The sequence below is a fragment of the Protomyctophum bolini genome (assembly GCF_963924005.1).
Source record: "Protomyctophum bolini genome assembly, chromosome: 23".
NCBI lineage: Eukaryota > Metazoa > Chordata > Actinopteri > Myctophiformes > Myctophidae > Protomyctophum > Protomyctophum bolini.
In genome coordinates this window covers 27,417,911-27,437,832 of record NC_137884.1, presented here as the reverse complement: position 1 = coordinate 27,437,832, position 19,922 = coordinate 27,417,911, and the positions used below count along the sequence as shown (strand labels likewise).

The 19,922-nt window shown below is 43.3% G+C and overlaps 3 protein-coding genes across 6 annotated transcripts in view; 2 read left to right on the top strand and 1 right to left on the bottom strand.

Annotated features, from left to right (window-relative positions):
* Nucleotides 1-9,115, bottom strand: part of scube1 (signal peptide, CUB domain, EGF-like 1) — a 150,247-nt gene extending 141,132 nt beyond the window's left edge. For all 4 annotated transcript variants that reach the window (XM_080757807.1, XM_080757806.1, XM_080757808.1 and 1 more), the window contains exons 1-2: nt 8,980-9,115; nt 6,468-6,590 (exon numbers count right to left, since the gene is read on the bottom strand). In XM_080757807.1, the coding sequence (XP_080613933.1) occupies nt 6,468-6,590; nt 8,980-9,067 (211 nt within the window). In that variant the 5' untranslated portion in view covers nt 9,068-9,115. The remainder of the gene's footprint in view (nt 1-6,467; nt 6,591-8,979) is intronic.
* Nucleotides 1-19,922, top strand: part of mpped1 (metallophosphoesterase domain containing 1) — a gene marked incomplete at its 3' end in the record, with an annotated part of 325,357 nt that overhangs the window by 224,910 nt on the left and 80,525 nt on the right. The gene's annotated exons all lie outside the window — the stretch shown is intronic.
* On the top strand, nt 9,972-18,585 carry samm50l (sorting and assembly machinery component 50 homolog, like). Its single transcript, XM_080757816.1, has 15 exons — nt 9,972-10,126; nt 11,017-11,133; nt 11,503-11,604; nt 11,971-12,058; nt 12,599-12,705; nt 13,137-13,267; nt 13,601-13,688; nt 13,884-14,012; nt 14,506-14,577; nt 15,205-15,291; nt 16,050-16,120; nt 16,619-16,686; nt 17,145-17,291; nt 17,454-17,595; nt 17,844-18,585. The coding sequence occupies exons 1-15, from the start codon at nt 10,106-10,108 to the stop codon at nt 17,887-17,889; spliced, it is 1,416 nt and encodes a 471-aa protein (XP_080613942.1). The 5' UTR covers nt 9,972-10,105; the 3' UTR covers nt 17,890-18,585.

The window sequence follows — 19,922 nt, the reverse complement described above, 5'->3', positions numbered from 1 at the left end:
AGAGAATATGTTTTCATCATCCCTGTCCATCCACAATTTTATGTCACCCATTACATCCAAATGCTACAAAGGCAGAAATTGCAGAAACGTTTTGTTTTGTTTTGACCTAAACCCATTCTGGGCTGGAACCCCTTTTGGTGTTCTAAACCTTCTGGACGGGGACCCCTCTTGGGGTTCTGTACAGTATTCAAAAATTCAAAAATATATAAAAATAATGGTCTCATCATACAATGACGATTAAAAAAAAATGGTTCATAATAGTTTTGCCTGTAAATTATTTCACAAAATGTGCAGGTGTAACAGATACTGTGTAAATGCAATACTTTCAATGAGAAGTTTGCCAAAATAGTTTTTCATAGGGCCTATTTCTTCAAATAGAAGAGGCTGAGGCGACCATGGACCTGTCCTGATGGAAGAAAGACATAGAGAATCCAGTCCAACCCAGAGGTGCCTGAAAAAGCGGACTTTAAACTGATGATGATGAATTGTATCGCATGGCCTAATATTTCTTAAAGAAATGAATACAAAACAAAACCCAACCCAAAACAGCATAATAAATCATGAACACAACATCCGATCATCCAATCATATATACCCCATACCCCGGGAGGGCACATTACAAACTACAAAGAGATACAGAGGAAGGCTTTCCTTCCTGGAAGAGCCGAGCTGCTAATGACTCTGGCCACCAGACTGGCCCTTAATGCCTGTTGATTGGAAACACAGCCGGCCAATTACAGCACCCATATCTAATCACAGAGGTCAAAGGCCATTTCTCATCCACCATATATCTTCATTCATTCGGTGTCTGTGTCACTAGTTGCTGTTGTCTCGTAACCAGGAGTTCAACAGATTGTCAGTGTACAGTAGTGCTGCCAGAATTGGCCAAGAATGATATTCGAATATTCCTTTTAAAACATGTATTCGAACAATTTCCGAATGATTTTGAATGTCGAATGTATATGATTTTAATATGAATACGATATGAATATTGCAGAATAATATGCTGTAAAACGTTCTCTTTCTTTATCTATATGGTCTGGTCCTGTATGGGAAGCGGTTGGTGCTGAGAAATGAGCTCTCTTGAGTCTTGCGAGATCAGATGAATGATTCATAATTATCTTAATAGCCTAATTTTTGTATAATGTTTTAGTTTACGTGGCACAGAGTCTCGCCAGAACTCACACAGCAATTTTTTTTTTTTTATTAATTTAAAATATTCATTCAATATTCATTCGAATATGGTATATTTGTTGGCAGCACTAGTGTACAGTTAACCCCATCAATCAGAGACGAAATGTTTTTATAATCGTCAAAATAAACATAATATGTAATTTAAGATTACAAAAAAATCAATCTTGTGTGATCAGGCAATCAAATCATCACATTCCATGCTACAAAGACACACACAAAGATGTTCATAAGAGGGGCTAGCGTCCCTCAAAAATAGCAGATCTACAAGCTCATCGTGTGGCACAAAGTGACGCCCCTTTAAGTGGGTATTGAAGGGCACGAAGAAAGATGTGAAATATGGAAGAATTCAGCAACAAGAATAAAGCACAATAAACATTGTGGCCATTCCATTGTGAGCATTGTTGTTTTGTGCATACAGAAATGACACCCTCACACATGAATGCAAACATTCATACACCACGAGTCCACGACACACATTCACCACATGTCCAGCATGTGTATGCATGTGTAAATGTGGTGTGCATGTGTGCACACATCACATGTACAGTACGCACACACATCACATGTACACGCTACACGGCGAGTCCAGCGTTGGCCGTAGTGAGGTGATGTAATACAATGACTATGTGATGAATTCCTGTTCTGTTCTTTGGCTAATATAAAAGTGTCTATTTGTTGTACGTCTCTAAAATGTTTTGATGAATTGAACGAGGTGGACCCTCTTGTAAACAAGTGTAATGCTTTATTGGGTCGTCCACTCACAGTTAACAGATAGATAAGATACTATATTTGTCCTTTCGGAAATTTGTTTTGTGCACAGCAGTCATCAGGATATACATAAAACATATGGAAACAAACAGATCACACAGTGTATAGACAATAAAGAAACAGTGCCAACAGAAGGACACCAGTCATAGTTCCACTTCCAACAGCCTTTGTATTGAGTTGTGCTTGAAATGTACTGTAATTCTGCCAACTGTTAATAAATATTTAAATCAATCACTCAATCAATCAATCAAACAAAACGACTGGCGGCCGGCGCAGGTCTGCTCAGACAGCTGGTTCATGGAAGACAGATCATATTCCTGACCTTCTGCTGTTTCCTCTCAAAGGACATACAAACTGTAATTATTCAGCACAGGTCTGTCTGATCTATGCCAGCATACTGTACTAACTGTCTGTCAGTCAGTCAGTCAGTCAGTCAGTCAGTCAGTCAGTCAGTCAGTCAGTCAGTCAGTCAGTCAGTCAGTCAGTCAGTCAGTCAGTCAGTCAGTCAGTCAGTCAGTCAGTCAGTCAGTCAGTCAGTCAGTCAGTCAGTCAGTCAGTCAGTCAGTCAGTCAGTCAGTCAGTCAGTCAGTCAGTCAGTCAGTCAGTCAGTCAGTCAGTCAGTCAGTCAGTCAGTCAGTCAGTCAGTCAGTCAGTCAGTCAGTCAGTCAGTCAGTCAGTCAGTCAGTCAGTCAGTCTGCTTGGCTGCATGTCTCTGTGTGTTACAGCAACGCCAGGTCTGTCTGTCTGTCTCTAAAGGTCAGTCCACATCAAAGGGGTTCATGAAAAGCAACAGTTTTCTGAAAAAGCTATGTTTCTATGACAGTCGTTTTTCAAAAATAGCAGACCTACAAGCTCGTAGCGTGCCAACCGGTGGCGCGCTATGAGCTTGTAGATCTGCTATTTTTAAAAGGCTAAAGTATAACAATGCTTAAAACACCAAAAAGGGTTCCCGCCCAAAATGGGTTAAAGGGATATTTATTTTACTTTCAAATAAAATGCAATCAATTAAAAATGTATGGACAAATCACCCCCCCTTCACCCCCAATACCCCATTTTCAAAATAGCATAACCTTTGACTGTAGTACCTTTACTGTTAATAAAGTATTCGATCAATCGGACTAATTGATTTGGTTTATTGAACGAAATACAATGTTTATTGAAAAAAGAAACAAAAAAACACACTTCTGGGTATCGAATTGATCAAAAAGTAAATCGATGGAATAATCAACAAGAAAATATTCAATAGTTGCAAGTTGCAACCCTACAAGTCATCAATAGCTGCCTCTCTCCCCGTCTAAAAGAGCAGCAGGGCAGAGTCAAAGAGGTCAGGGAGGGCAGAGTCATGCTCACAGAGTCAGAGAGGTCAGAGAGGGCAGACAGAGAGAGAATGACGTGTGTTGGCGTCATGGCGTGTCATTGTTTTGGCCAAAAAAACAAATGAAATACAATTAGGTCTCAATTAGGTCTATTTCAAGATGCACTTTCTGCTATTTTTGAGTCCAGCACACCAATTTAACAAGGACAGAATGATACTGTAAGACAGCCAGAAGCCTCCACTGACATAACCAATGGGAGATTGCATTAATGTATGTCATGGTTCTCTGCCACGCCATTTTATGCCACACTGAACTGTATATGTGGGCAGCAGACAAACCTAACAAAGCATGATGCAGTCCAACATGTACCGTAATAAATATCATGCCATAATTGTCCCCATCTGACTGTTTACACTGTATGTACAGATGGGTAACAACACATTAAAGGAAATAAACATCTGCTTCCACATAGGTGGACTTACTGCATGATACAATTAAGCAATTATACGATCCCGTCACGCTCTGTGGCGTGTGTACAAATGCTGAGAAGGCCTAGATGACCTTGATTTTGGATCAAGATGGCAAGATGTGACTAATAAGACTACTTAACTGACTAGCGCTTCAGTAGCAACACTAACAGTGAATAAAATGAAATCTGCGTTTTGATCTAAGGGAAAAAGACATCAGTAGAAATGGTCATAAATTGTTTAGTGCAAATATGAAAAGAAAGAAAACAGAAGAGCAATTCTTCATCAGGTGACGAGAACGTCAGGATGTTTAAACTATAGGGACTAGTTTATCAAAAACTATTAGGGACTAGTTTACCAAAAACTATTAGGGACTGGTTTACCAAACACTATTAGGGACTGGTTTACCAAACACTATTAGGGACTGGTTTACCAAAACCTATTAGGGACTGGTTTACCAAAACCTATTAGGGACTGGTTTACCAAACACTATTAGGGACTGGTTTACCAAAACCTATTAGGGACTAGTTTACCAAAAACTATAGGGACTAATTTACCAAACACTATAGAATGTCGCAGTCCCGCCCCCTCGAGAGACCCGGAAAGTTTACACTGCGGACAAAGCCAACTCTTGTCGTGACAAATCATGACAATAAACACAATGTTTTGGGCCAAACAAAGAATTAGAAAGTAAGAAAAAATCGGCACTTTCTTTGTTGTTTTTCTTCTTTGTAATCATTTTGTTTGGTCCAAAATATTGTGTTTGTTGTCATGATTTGTCACGACTCGGGTTGGCTTCGTACGACGCTTAATTAAAAGGTCTTTAAATAAATACCTTTTGAAATGTCTATGGGGAAAATGCATTGGGAATTATTTCCTGGGCCTGGCGTCGTCATGAAAGGGGGCAGGACTGCGACGGGACTGTGTGTGTGTGTGTGTGTGTGTGTGTGTGTGTGTGTGTGTGTGTGTGTGTGTGTGTGTGTGTGTGTGTGTGTGCCGTGCGTGTGCCGTGCGTGTACATGTGCATGTTTGTGCACATGCAGCTGAGCAAACAGGGAAAGTGTCGGATATCCCCTGGATTAACTCATCAACTCACCAACATGCAGACAAATGCTTAAAAGCAGGAGGAGGAGACGATGGAAAAACATCTAACTCCATTGCATGCCTGCATGCATAGAAACCGCTGCTGCCTCTCGGTAAACTGTCATCACGTTGTCTGAGGCATAATACAAACACACGCATTGTTTATGTAACAGTGATCAGCCAGCGCCACTGGCAGCTAGCAGAGCGCACGGCGCATCTATCTGAGAGAGAGAGAGCATTCAGAGACACTGCTGCTCGGATCCGGCGTGTTGTTAGCATGCTAAGAATATAAGGTGAATAAAAATATGTGAGTGTGGCTAAGTCAGTGGGCGGAGCAGCACTACCATAATCTTCACAGAATGTGAGTGTGTGTGTGTGTGTGTGTGTGTGTGTGTGTGTGTGTGTGTGTGTGTGTGTGTGATAGAGAAAGTGTGAGAGAGAGAAAAGACAGAGAGTGGGAACAAGCAAGACAGTGTGTGTGTGCGTGTGCGTGTGCGTGTGCGTGTGCGTGTGCGTGTGTGTGTGTGTGTGCAGCAGCACTAGGCCAGCTCCAGCTGTGGTGCTCTCAGGCTGAAGTGAGGAGAGGTGTGAACGCACAGCCAGGTGCTGCCCCCTCTCACCCTAACACCTTCGCTCAGTCCACTTCCTCCCCCTTAATTAGGAGCGCCCTGTGGGGGGTGGGAGGGGGGGTGGGAGGGGGAGCGATTGGGAGCATGCATGCATGGAGAAGCAGAGAGGAGGGGGGGGGGGGGGGGGGGTGATGGTGTGTGTGGGGGTGTCGTGATCAAACAGATGTACGACCCACCATTAGCAACGTGAACGCGTCAGAGAGGTGAGAATGATGGGTGGGGGGTGGGAGGGTGGGGGGGTGACAGGGACAGGGACATGAAACTAAAGCCTTGTTCATGCATTGTTGTTGTTGTTGTACAACAGTGTTGATCGCTGAGTAGTGTAACTGTAGCAGGTATAATATAGCGACACTGTACCATGAAATAACAATGTACGGTTGTCCACACCAAGCCTTATGACTGGATTATATTGCTTTTAAACAGAATGGGTTCATCAGACCAGTGTGTGTCCACACATACTTCCCACAGATTACAACCACACACACGGAGATTTTGAAAACATGACCAATGACAAAAAACTCCCATATCTGCTGGGCGAAGTACAACAATGTGCAAACACAGCAGCAAGATTTGTGAGTTGCTGTGATAGGAGAAGGATATCAAATGGAACACAACCACCCTAGAGACTAATCATTGTGTATATTCCTGCACTATATACCTGCATTGAGTGACCTTGGTACATAGAATTTGATCTATTGAAGATTAATCTGACCTTCAAATGTACATAATTTTTGTTTTGATTGTATTGCTGTATTGTTGTATTGTTCTTTCTGCTTTGGCAATGTAAACGTATGTTTTCTCATGCCAATAAAGCCCTTTGAATTGAATTGAATTGTGTCCAGTGGAAACCTCGTATGAATCTGATCTCAGGTCAGAATGGGTTCATCAGACCAGTGTGTGTCCAGTGGAAACCTTGTATGAATCTGATCTCAGGTCAGAATGGGTTAAGAGTGGACGGCCCAGACGAGGAGGAGAGGCCCAGTGGAGGAGAGGAGAGAGGATGGACTCACCCTCGCATTGCTTCCCGTCCCCCTTGTAGCCCGGCTTGCAGATGCACTTGAAGGACTTTGGAGTGTTCTGGCAGAGGGCGTCGATGTGACAGTCGTCCGTAGCCTCCGAGCACTCGTCTGCATCTGTGGCACAAAGTTGAGAGAACATTCAATTTGTTATTAATTGAAAATGTGTTCGGTTTATTATTAAATGATTTCCACAAATTAAATCCAGCTGTGTCAGGCTCCATGGCTAGGACTCAGAGCTGTGTCAGGCTCCATATGGCCAGGACTCAGAGCTGTGTCAGGCTCCATGTCAGGCTCCATATGGCCAGGACTCAGAGCTGTGTCAGGCTCCATGTGGCCCCATGGCTAGGACTCAGAGCTGTGTCAGGCTCCATGTGGCTAGGACTCAGAGCTGTGTCAGGCTCCATGTGGCTAGGACTCAGAGCTGTGTCAGGCTCCATGGGCAGGACTCAGAGCTGTGTCAGGCTCCATGTGGCCAGGACTCAGAGCTGTGTCAGGCTCCATATGGCCAGGACTCAGAGCTGTGTCAGGCTCCATGGCCAGGACTCAGAGCTGTGTCAGGCTCCATGTGGCCAGGACTCAGAGCTGTGTCAGGCTCCATGGCTCCATGGCCAGGACTCAGAGCTGTGTCAGGCTCCATGGCCAGGACTCAGAGCTGTGTCAGGCTCCATATGGCCAGGACTCAGAGCTGTGTCAGGCTCCATGTGGCCAGGACTCAGAGCAGCGATGATCACTGCTTCCTAATTGATCAGGTCATCGATAGAGAGGGGAAAGTCACATCTGGAGCGCAGTCTAAGGCCAGCATAGGGGCAGCTCATTACGTCATTTATACACACACACACACACACACACACACACACACACAGACAGAGGGAGGGGGGACGGAGATACAAAGATGGAGAAATATCTTCTGTCGAATCCTCTCTCATTCACCTATCAATGTATCATGGAACAGTCTCTCTCTCTCTCTCTCTTTCTCTCATTCACCTATCATTGTATCATCATGGAACAGTCTCTCTCTCTCTCTCTCTCTCATTCACCTATCAATGTATCATGGAACAGTCTCTCTCTCTCTCTCTCTCTCGCTCTCTCTCTCTCTCTCATTCACCTATCAATGTATCATGGAACAGTGTCTCTCTCTCTCTCTCTCTCTCTCTCTCTCTCTCTCTCTAGTCTAGAATATAAATAGTCCATGTGAGCAACAACCTCAGCCCTGTTTTCTCTCTCTCTCTGTTTCTGCTCTGTGTTCCACACTCCAGTCCATCCAGGGGGCTAAAGTCCGGCTGCCTGGTCCTCTGCCCAGCTCAACAATATAAAAGGCAATAAATAAACAATAAAACAAAATTACAATAAATATATTTCACTGCAAAGTCGATTACGCTTTTATTACATCCGTCGCAGAGAGCCAGGAGTCGAGAGCAACAGCGACCAGAAGTTAAAGTGCTATTTTATCTGATCTTTGACAGGGAAATGCTACAAGAAAGATGGCCTGGCATTGTTGTGCTGTGAACGCTTCCTGAATTCTGCATGGCACTGTTATGTTATTGAAGGCCATTGAGGCCAATAACAAAAAACAAAAAAAATCCAATCTAGCCGGCCACAACCTTATTGTTATTCAAGCCTGACTGACTGGGGGGACCTCATGGTTTTGACAAAGCCCTGCCCACATGCTTTGGAGACCCACTGTCTCAATATTGACTTCTCACCCATTCATAGTGAGGAGGGGGGGAACAATGTGTGCTGAGTGCCGGTCGATATATTGGGCAAGGGGGTCTGTATGTAGCCTATACCTCCAGGGACCCTGCATGAGGCCCGTCCGCCAGGCAGCCTCCCTCCCCGGCTCCCCTGCCTCCACAACCAGCCCCAGTCCCGCGGACAGATGGACACCTCTGGCTGATCCGGACAGATTGTATTATCTGGACAAGATGCTCTCTGTGTGTAGCCTACTGTAGTGTAGACTGTCTATGAGTGAGTAGGCCTACAGTATATCAATGCCTTTACGGCTTTAGGCTAGACTATACCGTTTCATGCTAAAAACGCATTCAGCTGATAAAGGTCACTGTGGAAAATCAAATAGGCTAGCCTACTTTAATCAAGCGGCATTTTAGGAAACTATGTTCGCTGGAAGGAAGCCTAACTTAACCTTTTCAATTAAACTGATAGGCTATGAAGGGGAAAATGAAATTAAAGTAATGTAAATATAATACGCGACAGAAATGTTTTTAATTTACGCTGTCATTCCAAATAACAGTTTGTCATAAATTCATCACGAGGTTTTTTAACATCAAAAGTTAATTTTGACCACAACCCCTATAATTCGTTCAAACTTCACTCAGGTGGAAAAACAAACGCGTCACGCAGTCGAAAATGTATGACAGAAGGCATTTACAGCCTATCATTATAGCAATAAAAAACCCATTAACCCGGTAGAAACTGTATTTCATGATGTAGTAGAAAATAAATAAAGCAAAGGACGAGAAGAGAAGAGGAAAGAGGGGGCTCTTACCTGCGAGTCCAACATTCCCCATCACCCCACAAGTATTTATGAGGAGGATAAGCAAACAAACGTCCCAGGAAAAACAAGCACGTCCCATGGTTAAAAAACGGTGTTAGAATAGAGTTTTTTGGTTGAGTGTTTCTTTGATAAGGAGAACCGTTTTGGTACTGGCAGTGGGAGAGCTCGGTGGAGAGAGACCAACGGAGCCGCTCTGCGCCCGCTGATTGGCTTGCACATATTTGAGGAGGGGATTGGAGGTGTAATTCAGAGAGAGAGAGAGAGAGAGAGAGAGAGAGAGAGAGAGATTTGATTGCAAAATTGCAATGTGACACTGACAGAGACACAGCAGCTGTGTGTTTACACGTTTCTTAAGTTTTATTTCACGGTTGCTTTGGCAATCGTGTGAATCATGTGTTTCTCGTGCCAATAAAGCCCAGGCCATTTGAGATTACATTCAAAATTGAGAGAGAGAGAGAGAGAGAGAGAGAGAGAGAGAGAGAGAGAGAGAGAGAGAGAGAGAGAGACCTTGTGAGCAACGAGCGGCTTTAGTGTATTCTGTACACAAACAAACTCAATAATAGACGAAGGTGACAATAATGGCTATCAATCAAATGCCAGAATGCTGGCTACCACAGGTCTGAGTATTAAACTCTCCATGTTCTCTAGACATATTGAAACATTTCACACAGTAGTTATTTATTTGACTCACTCAGACTACAGCAGTAAAATGCAGACTTGTCGGCAAAGTCCAACACTGGATAATAATGTAATGTTTTGCCAATATCTGCGCAAGCAAGCCAGCCAATTTGGCAATTAATGAAGTCCCTTTCGAGAAACGACACAATCAATTCAGTCGCACTGCCGCCACCTGGTGGACGAAAATCAAATGGCAGATCAAGCGGCGTGATCTTTACCTTTTGGTCTCCTCCCACTGCAGCTGCGCGTGGCTCCGTCGTGGCCAATCACCGCGCAAGGATGCGTGTCGTCACAAGTGTCATGGCGTCTCCCTTGAAGGGGGCTTGGTTCTGCTGTGAAAATTAGTCATTGCCATTTATTTATTTATCCGTTGTACGGAACAGTTAAAAAAGGGTGAACCGATTGCAACAAAACAGACCTTTAATAGCAGGACGTTACCATGGGTGCTGTCCATGCCAAGGTAAACGCATTTGGGCTTTTCTTTTTAAACAGCAACGTGACTTATTCCGTGGAATTCTCCTCTATGACCTCCTCGGTTATGTGTGTGTTATGTGGATGACACAACACACGTACAGATGCCTCTCTGGCATTTGTACTCGATGTACTATGTGACCATGTGCAACCCCGATTCGGAACAAACAAGGGACTAAATTCATTTCGCTCCTATGCCACCAAAATGTGGAACGCCCCACCAACAGTCATTAAGACATGCATGCGAATCCCTTGACTCCTTCAAAATCGCTCTCAAAGGGCACCTACTACGGACGGCTGCAATTCGAAACTGGCCCCCGTAAAATCTGAATCCCTGTTTTTTTCCCCTTTTTACCTCCTATGACGATTTCCTGTTTTGACTATTGTTGTGTATATTCGTACGTCTCTAAATGTTTTGATGAATTGAAAATGGTGGGCCCTATTGTAAACAAAGTGTAATGCTTTATGGTGTCGTCCACTCACAGTAACACAGTTAACAGTTTTTGTATTGAGTTGTACTTGAAATGTACTGTAATTCTGCAAACTGTAACTTAATCAATCAATCAATCAAAACCCAGCTAGACGAGAAAGTACCTGGACACAAAGAATGGAAGATGACTGAAGTGTTTCCCTAATAAACTGCACGCCAAAACAATTCAAGTTCGGTTTCCAAGATTAGCTGGTTTTGTCCAGAGGGTTGTAACATTGAGCTTTCTAAATACAAAGAACACTCTTGATTGTCCATTTTCTAATGAGCCTGTCTCTTGCATTCACCCATCCATAAAAAGCCTCAGTCCTCCTCAGATAAAGTCGTTTACAGTTCTGTTAACTTTGTACCGTCCCGTCCCATGCATGTGTATGTGTGTGTTTTACCTGCAGAGTTTGGATCCTCTCCCAATGCACGGCCGCAACTTGGGGGTCAACCCAGACGATCACATGATTGAAGTTCCGGAAACAGAGCAACAGACCAAGCAGGAGATACTGGAGAACAAAGATGTGAGTTCACTGTCAGGTTGAACACTACAAAACACACACACACACACACACACACGTATACTGTGTGTGTGTGTGTGTGTGTGTGTGTGTGTGTGTGTGTGTGTGTGTATATATATATAGAGAGAGAGAGAGATGACTGTGTAGTTTTATGCACATAAACGTGCACGTTTGGCTGCAAATTTGTCCACACATGCAATTTATTAAGCCTATAGGACTGTAGGGGTTTTGTAACAATTATAGTTAAATGTATTTGTAATTTGCAATTAAGGTGTAGGTTTTTTTCTTTCTTTATTTCCTTCTTTCTTTTCTTCTCTTTTCAATGACCCCAAATTAATGTCACCACTTACAGTAGATGTGTGTTCCTTACAGGTTGTGGTCCAACACGTCAACATCCAGGGTCTGGGCAGAACTAAAGAGGACCTGCTGGGCTATGAGATCTCTGAGGTCTTCCATGCCAAAAGCCTCATCGACGTATGTATTGGAAACCTTTTGCTTGACAATATGTATTTATTTATTTGACAGGGACAATGCTCATTAATCAACATGTCAGTTTTCACTTCCATGTAAATGTATCAGAGTTTGCCATGAGCTAATTTACATCTGTAGTCCCTGAGCAGGCTCTTAAAATGGTAGTAAAACTAAACATACAATGACACATACAGTACAATACAATAGTCTATAGTGTGCACACCACAGCTATATAATATAATAACCGTCCTGCAACTACCCACAAAGCCTGCATAAGCCTGGAAAGACTTCTGTAGTGATCGTTAAGTTGATCACAGTTTTTGAAAAATAAAAGTGCAGAAAATGAAGAGCTCCATTTCTCCATGGCAGGTCATGAAGAAGTCTCACGTGGCCAGACAGAGGCTGCTCCGCATGGGTATCTTCAAAGACGTGGAGGTGCTCATCGATACGTCAGAAGGTAGGAGGATTCCTTCCACATGGCTATTTTATTTTTGTATGTTTTATTTAACCAGTAAAAACCACATTCAGACTGAAGTCTCTTTTACAAGTGTGATCTGGCCAAGACAAGAGGCAAAAATAAGTGACACAGCTCTGCCAGTAACAATAAAAATACACAACAAAAAAACAGGACAGATATACAATGCTCATAAATACAGTACCCACTACCGAGGAAGCTCAAAGGGAGAACGGGAACGTTTAGTTACGCGACCAATGAGGACTAATAAATAAAAACTAAGCAACGGAAATTGCTAGTAGACTAAAAAGCAAGCAGACAGTTGCTATACGTCAAAGCAGGAGCAGTGTAAGGGAAGTGTGCCCATGATGGCAATCCTTTTAAAGCTCACTAGGGGGATCACAGCAGCCAGTTTGAGTCTGGTCTGTAGGTCGTTCCAAGACCTACAGACCAGACTCCACTCGCTGTGTAACGGCGTGAGTTGTCTCGAGACGAAGGAATCCCCCTAACGTTCATCACGTCATCTCGTCTCCTCTACTGTAGGTGCCGATGCTTTGCCCAACGGTCTCGATGTGACCTTTGAGGTGACGGAGGTTAAGAGGCTGACGGGAAGCTACAACACCATGGTTGGCAACAATGAAGGGAGTATGGTAAGAAAAAATAATGAATAGTACTTTTACGCTTGACAATTTACTTTTGTGGTATTTATCACCGATGTCCTTGCGAAGACCTCTAATTGAGGTGTTGCTTTGCCAGATTGGATAGTTCTTCTCGCTAGGACGGTCATCCTATCCATGCTCATCTGGATTCACACTGGAACCAAGAGCTCCAGTTGACCTTGAATTCAGGACTCGGACATAAAATAAGTGAACCCATTCTGAGCGGGAACCCCTTTGCGTGTTTTAACTAAGCGTTTAGCGTTATGTTATACTTTAGCTATTGAAAAATAGCAGATATACAAGCTCATAGTGCGCCTAGTCAACTAGTACCAACAAGGTCGACTAGTGGACTTACTAGTGGACTAGTTGAATAGTGGACTAGTTGCTTAAAGCCCTAGTGTGACACAGTGTCTTTCTCTCAGGTTCTGGGCGTGAAACTACCTAACATGATGGGTCGTGCTGAGAAGATGACCTTCCAGTTCTCTTATGGGACCAAGGAGACGTCCTATGGCCTGTCCTTCTTCAAACCTCAGCCTGGACACTTCGAACGCAAGTATGGCCACCGATATGCTACTGATCTCATTGAAGAAGCAAACATCACATCATTCCCTTCTTAGCGTGACTGTTTATTATAATGATCACTTGGGGCAAAAGTGAAAGATGAGAGTGTAAACGCAAGTGGTTCTGTTTGATGGTCATGACATATGACGGTATGAGCTGGCACTCCCGTGTGACAAGTATGTGTGCAAAAATACACCAGCGCCTTCATTTTCTCCGTAGACTCAGACGAACGGTCTTAGTCTTAGTCGACGAAAACAACACTGTTGCTGCGTGATATTATGTATTTGCTCACGGTTATTGCTTATTGGTGGTGTCTCTGTTTCAGCCTCACTCTCAACATGTACAAAGTCACCGGCCAGTTTCCATGGAGCTCCCTGAAGGAGACAGACAGAGGGATGTCAGCAGAGCTAAACGTAAGACACTTTTCTGTGCTGTTTCTTTGTCAAGTCCCGCCCCTGTGGTTCTGCCCCTCTTCGCACCCATTGGTTGCCGTTTCGGGTGCAGGTCTTTTTTCCGACAGCATATTGATCCGAAACTTTGGTACAATGAGAGTTGTTTTTAAATGTGCTATATAAATTGATTTGATTTGATTCTCTTCCCTCCTGCAGTTCCCTCTAGGGATGACCAACCATATGTTGAAATGGGAGGGCGTCTGGAGGGAGCTGGGCTGTCTAGCACGCAGTGCCTCGTTCGCAGTGCGAGAGGAGAGTGGACACTCTTTGAAGTCTGCGCTCTCGGTATGTATTTAGGGCTGTGGCTGTGGCTCAGGAGGTAGAGCAGGTCGTCCAATGATCCCTGGGTCGGCGGTTCGAATCCCGGCTCCTCCTCCTCCTGTCCACATGTGGAAGTGTCCTTGGGCAAGACACTGAACCCTACATTGCCTCCAATGAGTCGGTCAGTGTGAGCTCGTCACCATTGGTGTGGGAAGTGAGGACGTCGACTGTTCGCCGCTTCACCTCCCAACGTATGAATGAATGAACAATTGTAAAGCGCTTTGAGCACTTGGGAAAAGCGCTATAAAATTGCAATTCATTATTATTATATATGTTTTAATAATCCTCTTCTAAGCTCCAGACTCCAGTGCATCATAATGTTTCCCTCTTTGTACTGTAGAGTAGACCGTGTGCAGCTGTACTGTATTTCCCTGTGCATATATGCGAATATAATAATATATACATCACATCACAAGTGAAACATTGTCGTTAATCGATGGCACTTTTAATTTTCCAGCACACCATGTCGATCGACACGAGGAATTCTGCAATCTTCCCCAAGAAAGGTGCCTTACTTAGAATCAATCAGGTAAGTCAGTCTGTCTGTGCAGTGCAGAGCCTTAGATATAGACAGAGTTACGCAAACTGCGTTCACTTCATGGGGCTTCTGTCCAATGGCGGCTGGCTCTCCTACATAGACTACGCATTGAGCGTGTGGGGACAACCAACTGGGCCAAGTCCTGGACCGGAAGTAGGCAGAAATGCATTGGACTCAGGGCAACAGCCCAGCTTTAATGATCTTAAATCCCCTTAGTTTAAAATTGTTTTGTAGTAATAGTACAACATAAACATTAAAGAGACTTTAGTTGTTACTGTACAATACTTTAAAACAGTTGTCATGTTGCACACATGCTTAAAACAGCTCTTATTTGCACCGCCCCTCGTTGAAAACGATGTATTTCCAACTCCAGCTTGTCTCAGTTCAGGCTGCATGAACAGCGCTCGAGCGCTCGGTTTCTGCCCCCTCAATGTCGTAACTCTTCCATTAGATGGCTCTGTACGTACCCCTCTATGTCGTAACTCTTCTATTCGATGGCTCTGGTGCTGTAGTGCCGAGTCGTGTGGCATCATGAGACATCACGTTACTGTCCTTCCTTACTGTACATCAACTTACTGTCCTTCCTCGCCATCTGACGTGTGTTTGCCGGCCCTGTAGGAGCTGGCTGGATACACCGGTGGAGACGCTAGCTTTCTGAAGGAGGACTTTGAGCTGCAGCTCAACAAACAGCTGTTCTGGGACTCGGTATGAACTTTAACCATTATCTTTAAACTCTCTAAATATTAGAGAAACACTGACACTATATATAGCTTCATTTGATTTAGTTTCATCTTGTTGCATTTTGTTTAGATTTAGTTTTTTAGTTTGTATATCTTACTTCTATATTTCTTCATCCATTCTCAGGAGGATGTGTTAACATGGAATCCTCTTATCTTAGTGGTTGTCTAAGTTCTAAAGCTGCCAGACAAATGCCTAATAATTGAATATATGTTGATCTTTACTTAAATATATAATAATTGAATTTGCAACATGCCATGGTGTGCTGTTACAGGGTTGCAATTCCTTTATATATTATAAATAATAGTTATTTAACTTGTCCATGTCTTGACTCTTGACTGATGGATTATGTAGATGGAAATAAATGTTAAAATACACCAGTTGCGTCCTTTTAATATACAGTAATAGGTCGACCTGGATTGTAAAACTCAAATTCAAGCACACATAACTGTAGTTGCACGGATTAACCACAGGGTGGCAGCATGCAACAGAATTGAGCCTTTAATATGTCTAATGTAAAGATTGTAGATTATTTTATAGTATTCTACAACATATTTTTAGATGGGGCTCGGTGGCCAAATACAGATAATTCTGGGGGTCCTTGACATGAAAATGTTTGAGAACCACTGACATATTAGAAACATAGGGTTTTCAGAAAAACTGTCATGTTTTAGAAGACATTTGTAGAATCTTAGGTTAAGGACTGTTTCATTGTTTTTCCCCAGGTCTTATCTGCCTCTCTCTGGGGTGGGGTGCTCTATCCCCTCGGAGAACAGCCCTCTTGCATCGCTGACCGGTACGCAGTCTTTTGACACATCTCTGGGCCTGTCGGAATTATTACAAAATTGCCCAATCGCAAGATAATTGAAATGATTATTATTATTATTAATTAATTAATTAATGGTTGAATATCTTACCGTTTGTATATTTAAGTCATTTGTCATATCACCATGTGAAATCTTTGTTTACAAAGCCAACCTAAAAAGCCAAACAGAAATGTAATTATTATTTGCAGAATACTGTACGTTTCCAGTGTTCCAAATGCCAAAGATGATCGTGACAGCCCTAAATATCCCCTGACTCTAGTTATTGACAGAAATCCGTTATTCCATAGACACAAAATTAGGCTACATAATTTAACAATATGACTATGAAAACCAAAGAAATAAGAACACCTACAGTATCAGCAAAGTATATAGGGTTTAAGTGGTTACATAATCTGTGAAAGTGTATAGATTATATGGAAGCTTTAGTGTAGATGATATTTATTTGTTAAATTATATTTTCTCTCCAGGTTTTACCTCGGCGGTCCCACCAGTGTCCGAGGCTTTGGGATGTACAGCGTTGGCCCGCAGAGTGAAGGTGGGTTCATTTACTGACTTTGTAAATGGTAAATGGTGCATTTATATAGCTCTTTTATCCAAGGCGCTTTACATAGATTGTGCATTACATTCACCCATTCACACACACATTCTGCGGCGGAAACCATGCAAAGCACCAAACAGCACCTCAGGAGCAATTAGGGGTTCAGTGTCTTGCTCAAGGACACTTCGATACTAACTCTGGGGGAGTTACTGGCAACCTTGCGGGTTACCATCCAGCCACTCTACCCCTGAGCCACCTGTCAATCTGACCTTGAGGCAAACTGACCACAGCTGTCATTGAAATAGGTAGTCAAGTCAATGTCTGGAAATGTATTCCATAGAACATTTTTATTTGAATCTCATTAAACTCATTAAACTTTGTTAGTTTTTTTCTTTTTTTACATCATTAATTAGTGAATATTCACAGATTTACAATGACCTTTGGACATTTTCCAGGTGACTACCTCGGTGGGGAGGCGTATTGGGCAGGTGGACTCCATCTGTACACCCCGCTGCCCTTCCGACCAGGCAAGGGGGGCTTCGGAGACCTCTTCAGAACACATTTCTTCCTCAATGCCGGCAACCTCTGCAACCTAAACTACGGTAGGTGTACAACCTCTGCAACCTAAACTACGGTATGTGTACAACCTCTGCAACCTACAGTAAACCACCTTCATTGTAGCGAGTAGGACTGCAACTATTGATTATTCTTATAGTGAGTATTCTATATTATATATGATATATTCTACGAATATGTGTGTTTAGGTGATGGTCCCCAGGCACACCTTCAGAAACTAGCAGAGTGCATCCGCTGGTCATATGGCGCCGGCATTGTCTTGCGCCTCGGGAACATTGCCAGACTGGAGCTGAACTACTGTGTACCCATGGGAGTGCAGAGTGGAGACAGGTACGGTATAGGATGATACTGTAACTACTGTGTACCCATGGGAGTGCAGAGTGGAGACAGGTACGGTATAGGATGATACTGTAACTACTGTAACTACTGTGTACCCATGGGAGTGCAGAGTGGAGACAGGTACTGTAGGATGATACATACTGCCGTTGCCAGACCTAGCCTTATATTTATACGTATTATTTAAGACACACACTCGGCGTCAACTGACTCTCTCTTCCTCGTCTTCTCTCCCTGCACAGGATATGTGACGGTGTCCAGTTCGGAGCAGGAATTCGTTTCCTGTGATGTCATCACCCTGCCTGCCCCTGCGTTACGGCAGCAGAGACTCATGGCGCTAAAAGGGAGATAGTATTGTCACGTGTAATGTGTTTTAGACTAGTGTAATAACACTAGGCATGGATCCTACAAGAATGCATTGTCCGTGAGAGAAGTGCGCCTGAACCCATACATCTCCTTTTGATATTTACCATTGGGGGCATTTATATCTCACACTCCTGTTTGCTGTGGCACCAATAGTACTTCGATTTCTGGCCAGTGAAAGAGATTTGGGCCGTTTATCTCTCTGGCTTCTGGGATTAAGGCCTTTCTAGAGGCGAGGCCTGCTATTTCATTTGTTTTCCAGATTTAATTCTACACTCTTTAAGCACTGTTGTGTGTCCTGATGACTGATGTCTAGTCTGTTGACCTGCGAAGGTGACCAGCAGCACTTTCTGTCGATCAAAGTGAAGGAATAAAACGTTTAAGGCTCTGCGGTTTCGGAGGGAGTTGTCAAAACCGTTGCCAAACCCGTTTGTTGGAGTAATTCATGTAAGGAGTAGTAGAGGAACAATATGTCATCATCCCAAACCCGACAGCCCTAGTGAGTGAAAAGGTCCTGTGTGTGACCTACTGTACCACCAGACAGTGCACTTACTGTTAGTTCTCTTTTTAACGTTGTAAAAGCCGTTCTGCACACAAATAAATCTCAGTTGGTCCCCTGTTCTTATTGAATCGTTTTGTGGCGTCTTGTCTTGGACATAATACTTTCAAGCATGCAAGAATATAATCTCCCAGAGAAATTATCCCATGAATTCTATCAGGAATCTCCTCCTGATATATATGTTCTTCTAGTGTATGACATGTCTTATACAGAATGTACTGTTTGATAGTATATTATATTATATATTGTATAGAGGCCACAAACGGCACTCAGTTATTCCCATAGCACTTCCCGTACACTCCCTGCCACTGAGACCCCCTTTTCCACCGGTTGGTTCCCAATGGGAACCGGTTCAGTTCTTTCCCAACCGTTGGAAAAGGGGCCTCAGTTATTCTCGTGCCAGTTCCCGTGCACTCCTCCCCCCCCCCCCCCCCCTTCCTAGTATAGTATACGGTACACTAGTTTGGTATTAGGCTACAGTGAAAACTCACGTGTCTTTGATAAAATGGGGGGAAAAAGTGGTGTTATTCGGGGGCCCACTTGCAATATCATCATGGCCCACATGTTGAGAAACGGTGCTATACAGCTTTGGTTCAGAGCCTAATGTGTGTGTGTGTGTGTGTGTAGTGACCGTTTGGACCTTTGCCCCACATGGGATCCTGTGTGGGGCAGTTGATAGTGGCTGATTGCAGACCACTGTGTACTGTCCACTGCTGTGGGAGTCAGGACAGGTGTACCATAGGGGCACTGGGAAGGTGTACACTGATATCAGCTACAGGTGCACAGATCAGCATGGACAAATTAACTATCAGCTGTTTGATAAGTGAAACTTACTTGTTGTCAGCTTATTAACCATTATGTAATATAAGAGTTAATTAATTGCTATATAGATTTCAGTGAAGGTCATCTCGTTTGTATGCTTAAATATCAAAACTGACACAACATACGTGTGTATGTGTGTGTGTATGTGTGTGTTAGCGTGTGTGTGTGTGTGTGTGTGTGTGAGAGAGAGAGAGAGAGAAACAGCGTGCGTGTGTATGTACGATAAGTGAATGAGTGCGCATGGACGATGGAAATGGCCTCGCTTGAGGAACCGTTCAATTGACAGGTGGCGCCATCTTGCGAGGTTTGATTGAATGACATGCCGTTGCCAATTAGCAGCTTGGCAGTGTGGCACCTATATAAATGTTCTGATTAATTGAAAATGGTGGACCCTGTTGTAAACAAGTGTTATTAAATGCTTTATCATGGTGTCGTCCACAAGTAACAGTTTTTGGATTGATGCATTGGTTGATTGATTGATTGGAATATTTATTAACAGTTTGCAGAATGACAGTACATTTCAAGCACAACTCAATTACAAAGACTGTTATCTGTGAGTGGACGACCCAATAAAGCA

Bases quoted from the DNA above. Each gene is read 5' to 3' on its own strand.
- samm50l (XM_080757816.1), top strand. From the start codon at position 10,106: ATGGGTGCTGTCCATGCCAAG. The intron at 12,059-12,598 runs GTAGGAGGATTC...CCTCTACTGTAG, and splicing joins GCTCATCGATACGTCAGAAG to GTGCCGATGCTTTGCCCAAC. The intron at 14,013-14,505 runs GTATGTATTTAG...TTAATTTTCCAG, and splicing joins CTTTGAAGTCTGCGCTCTCG to CACACCATGTCGATCGACAC.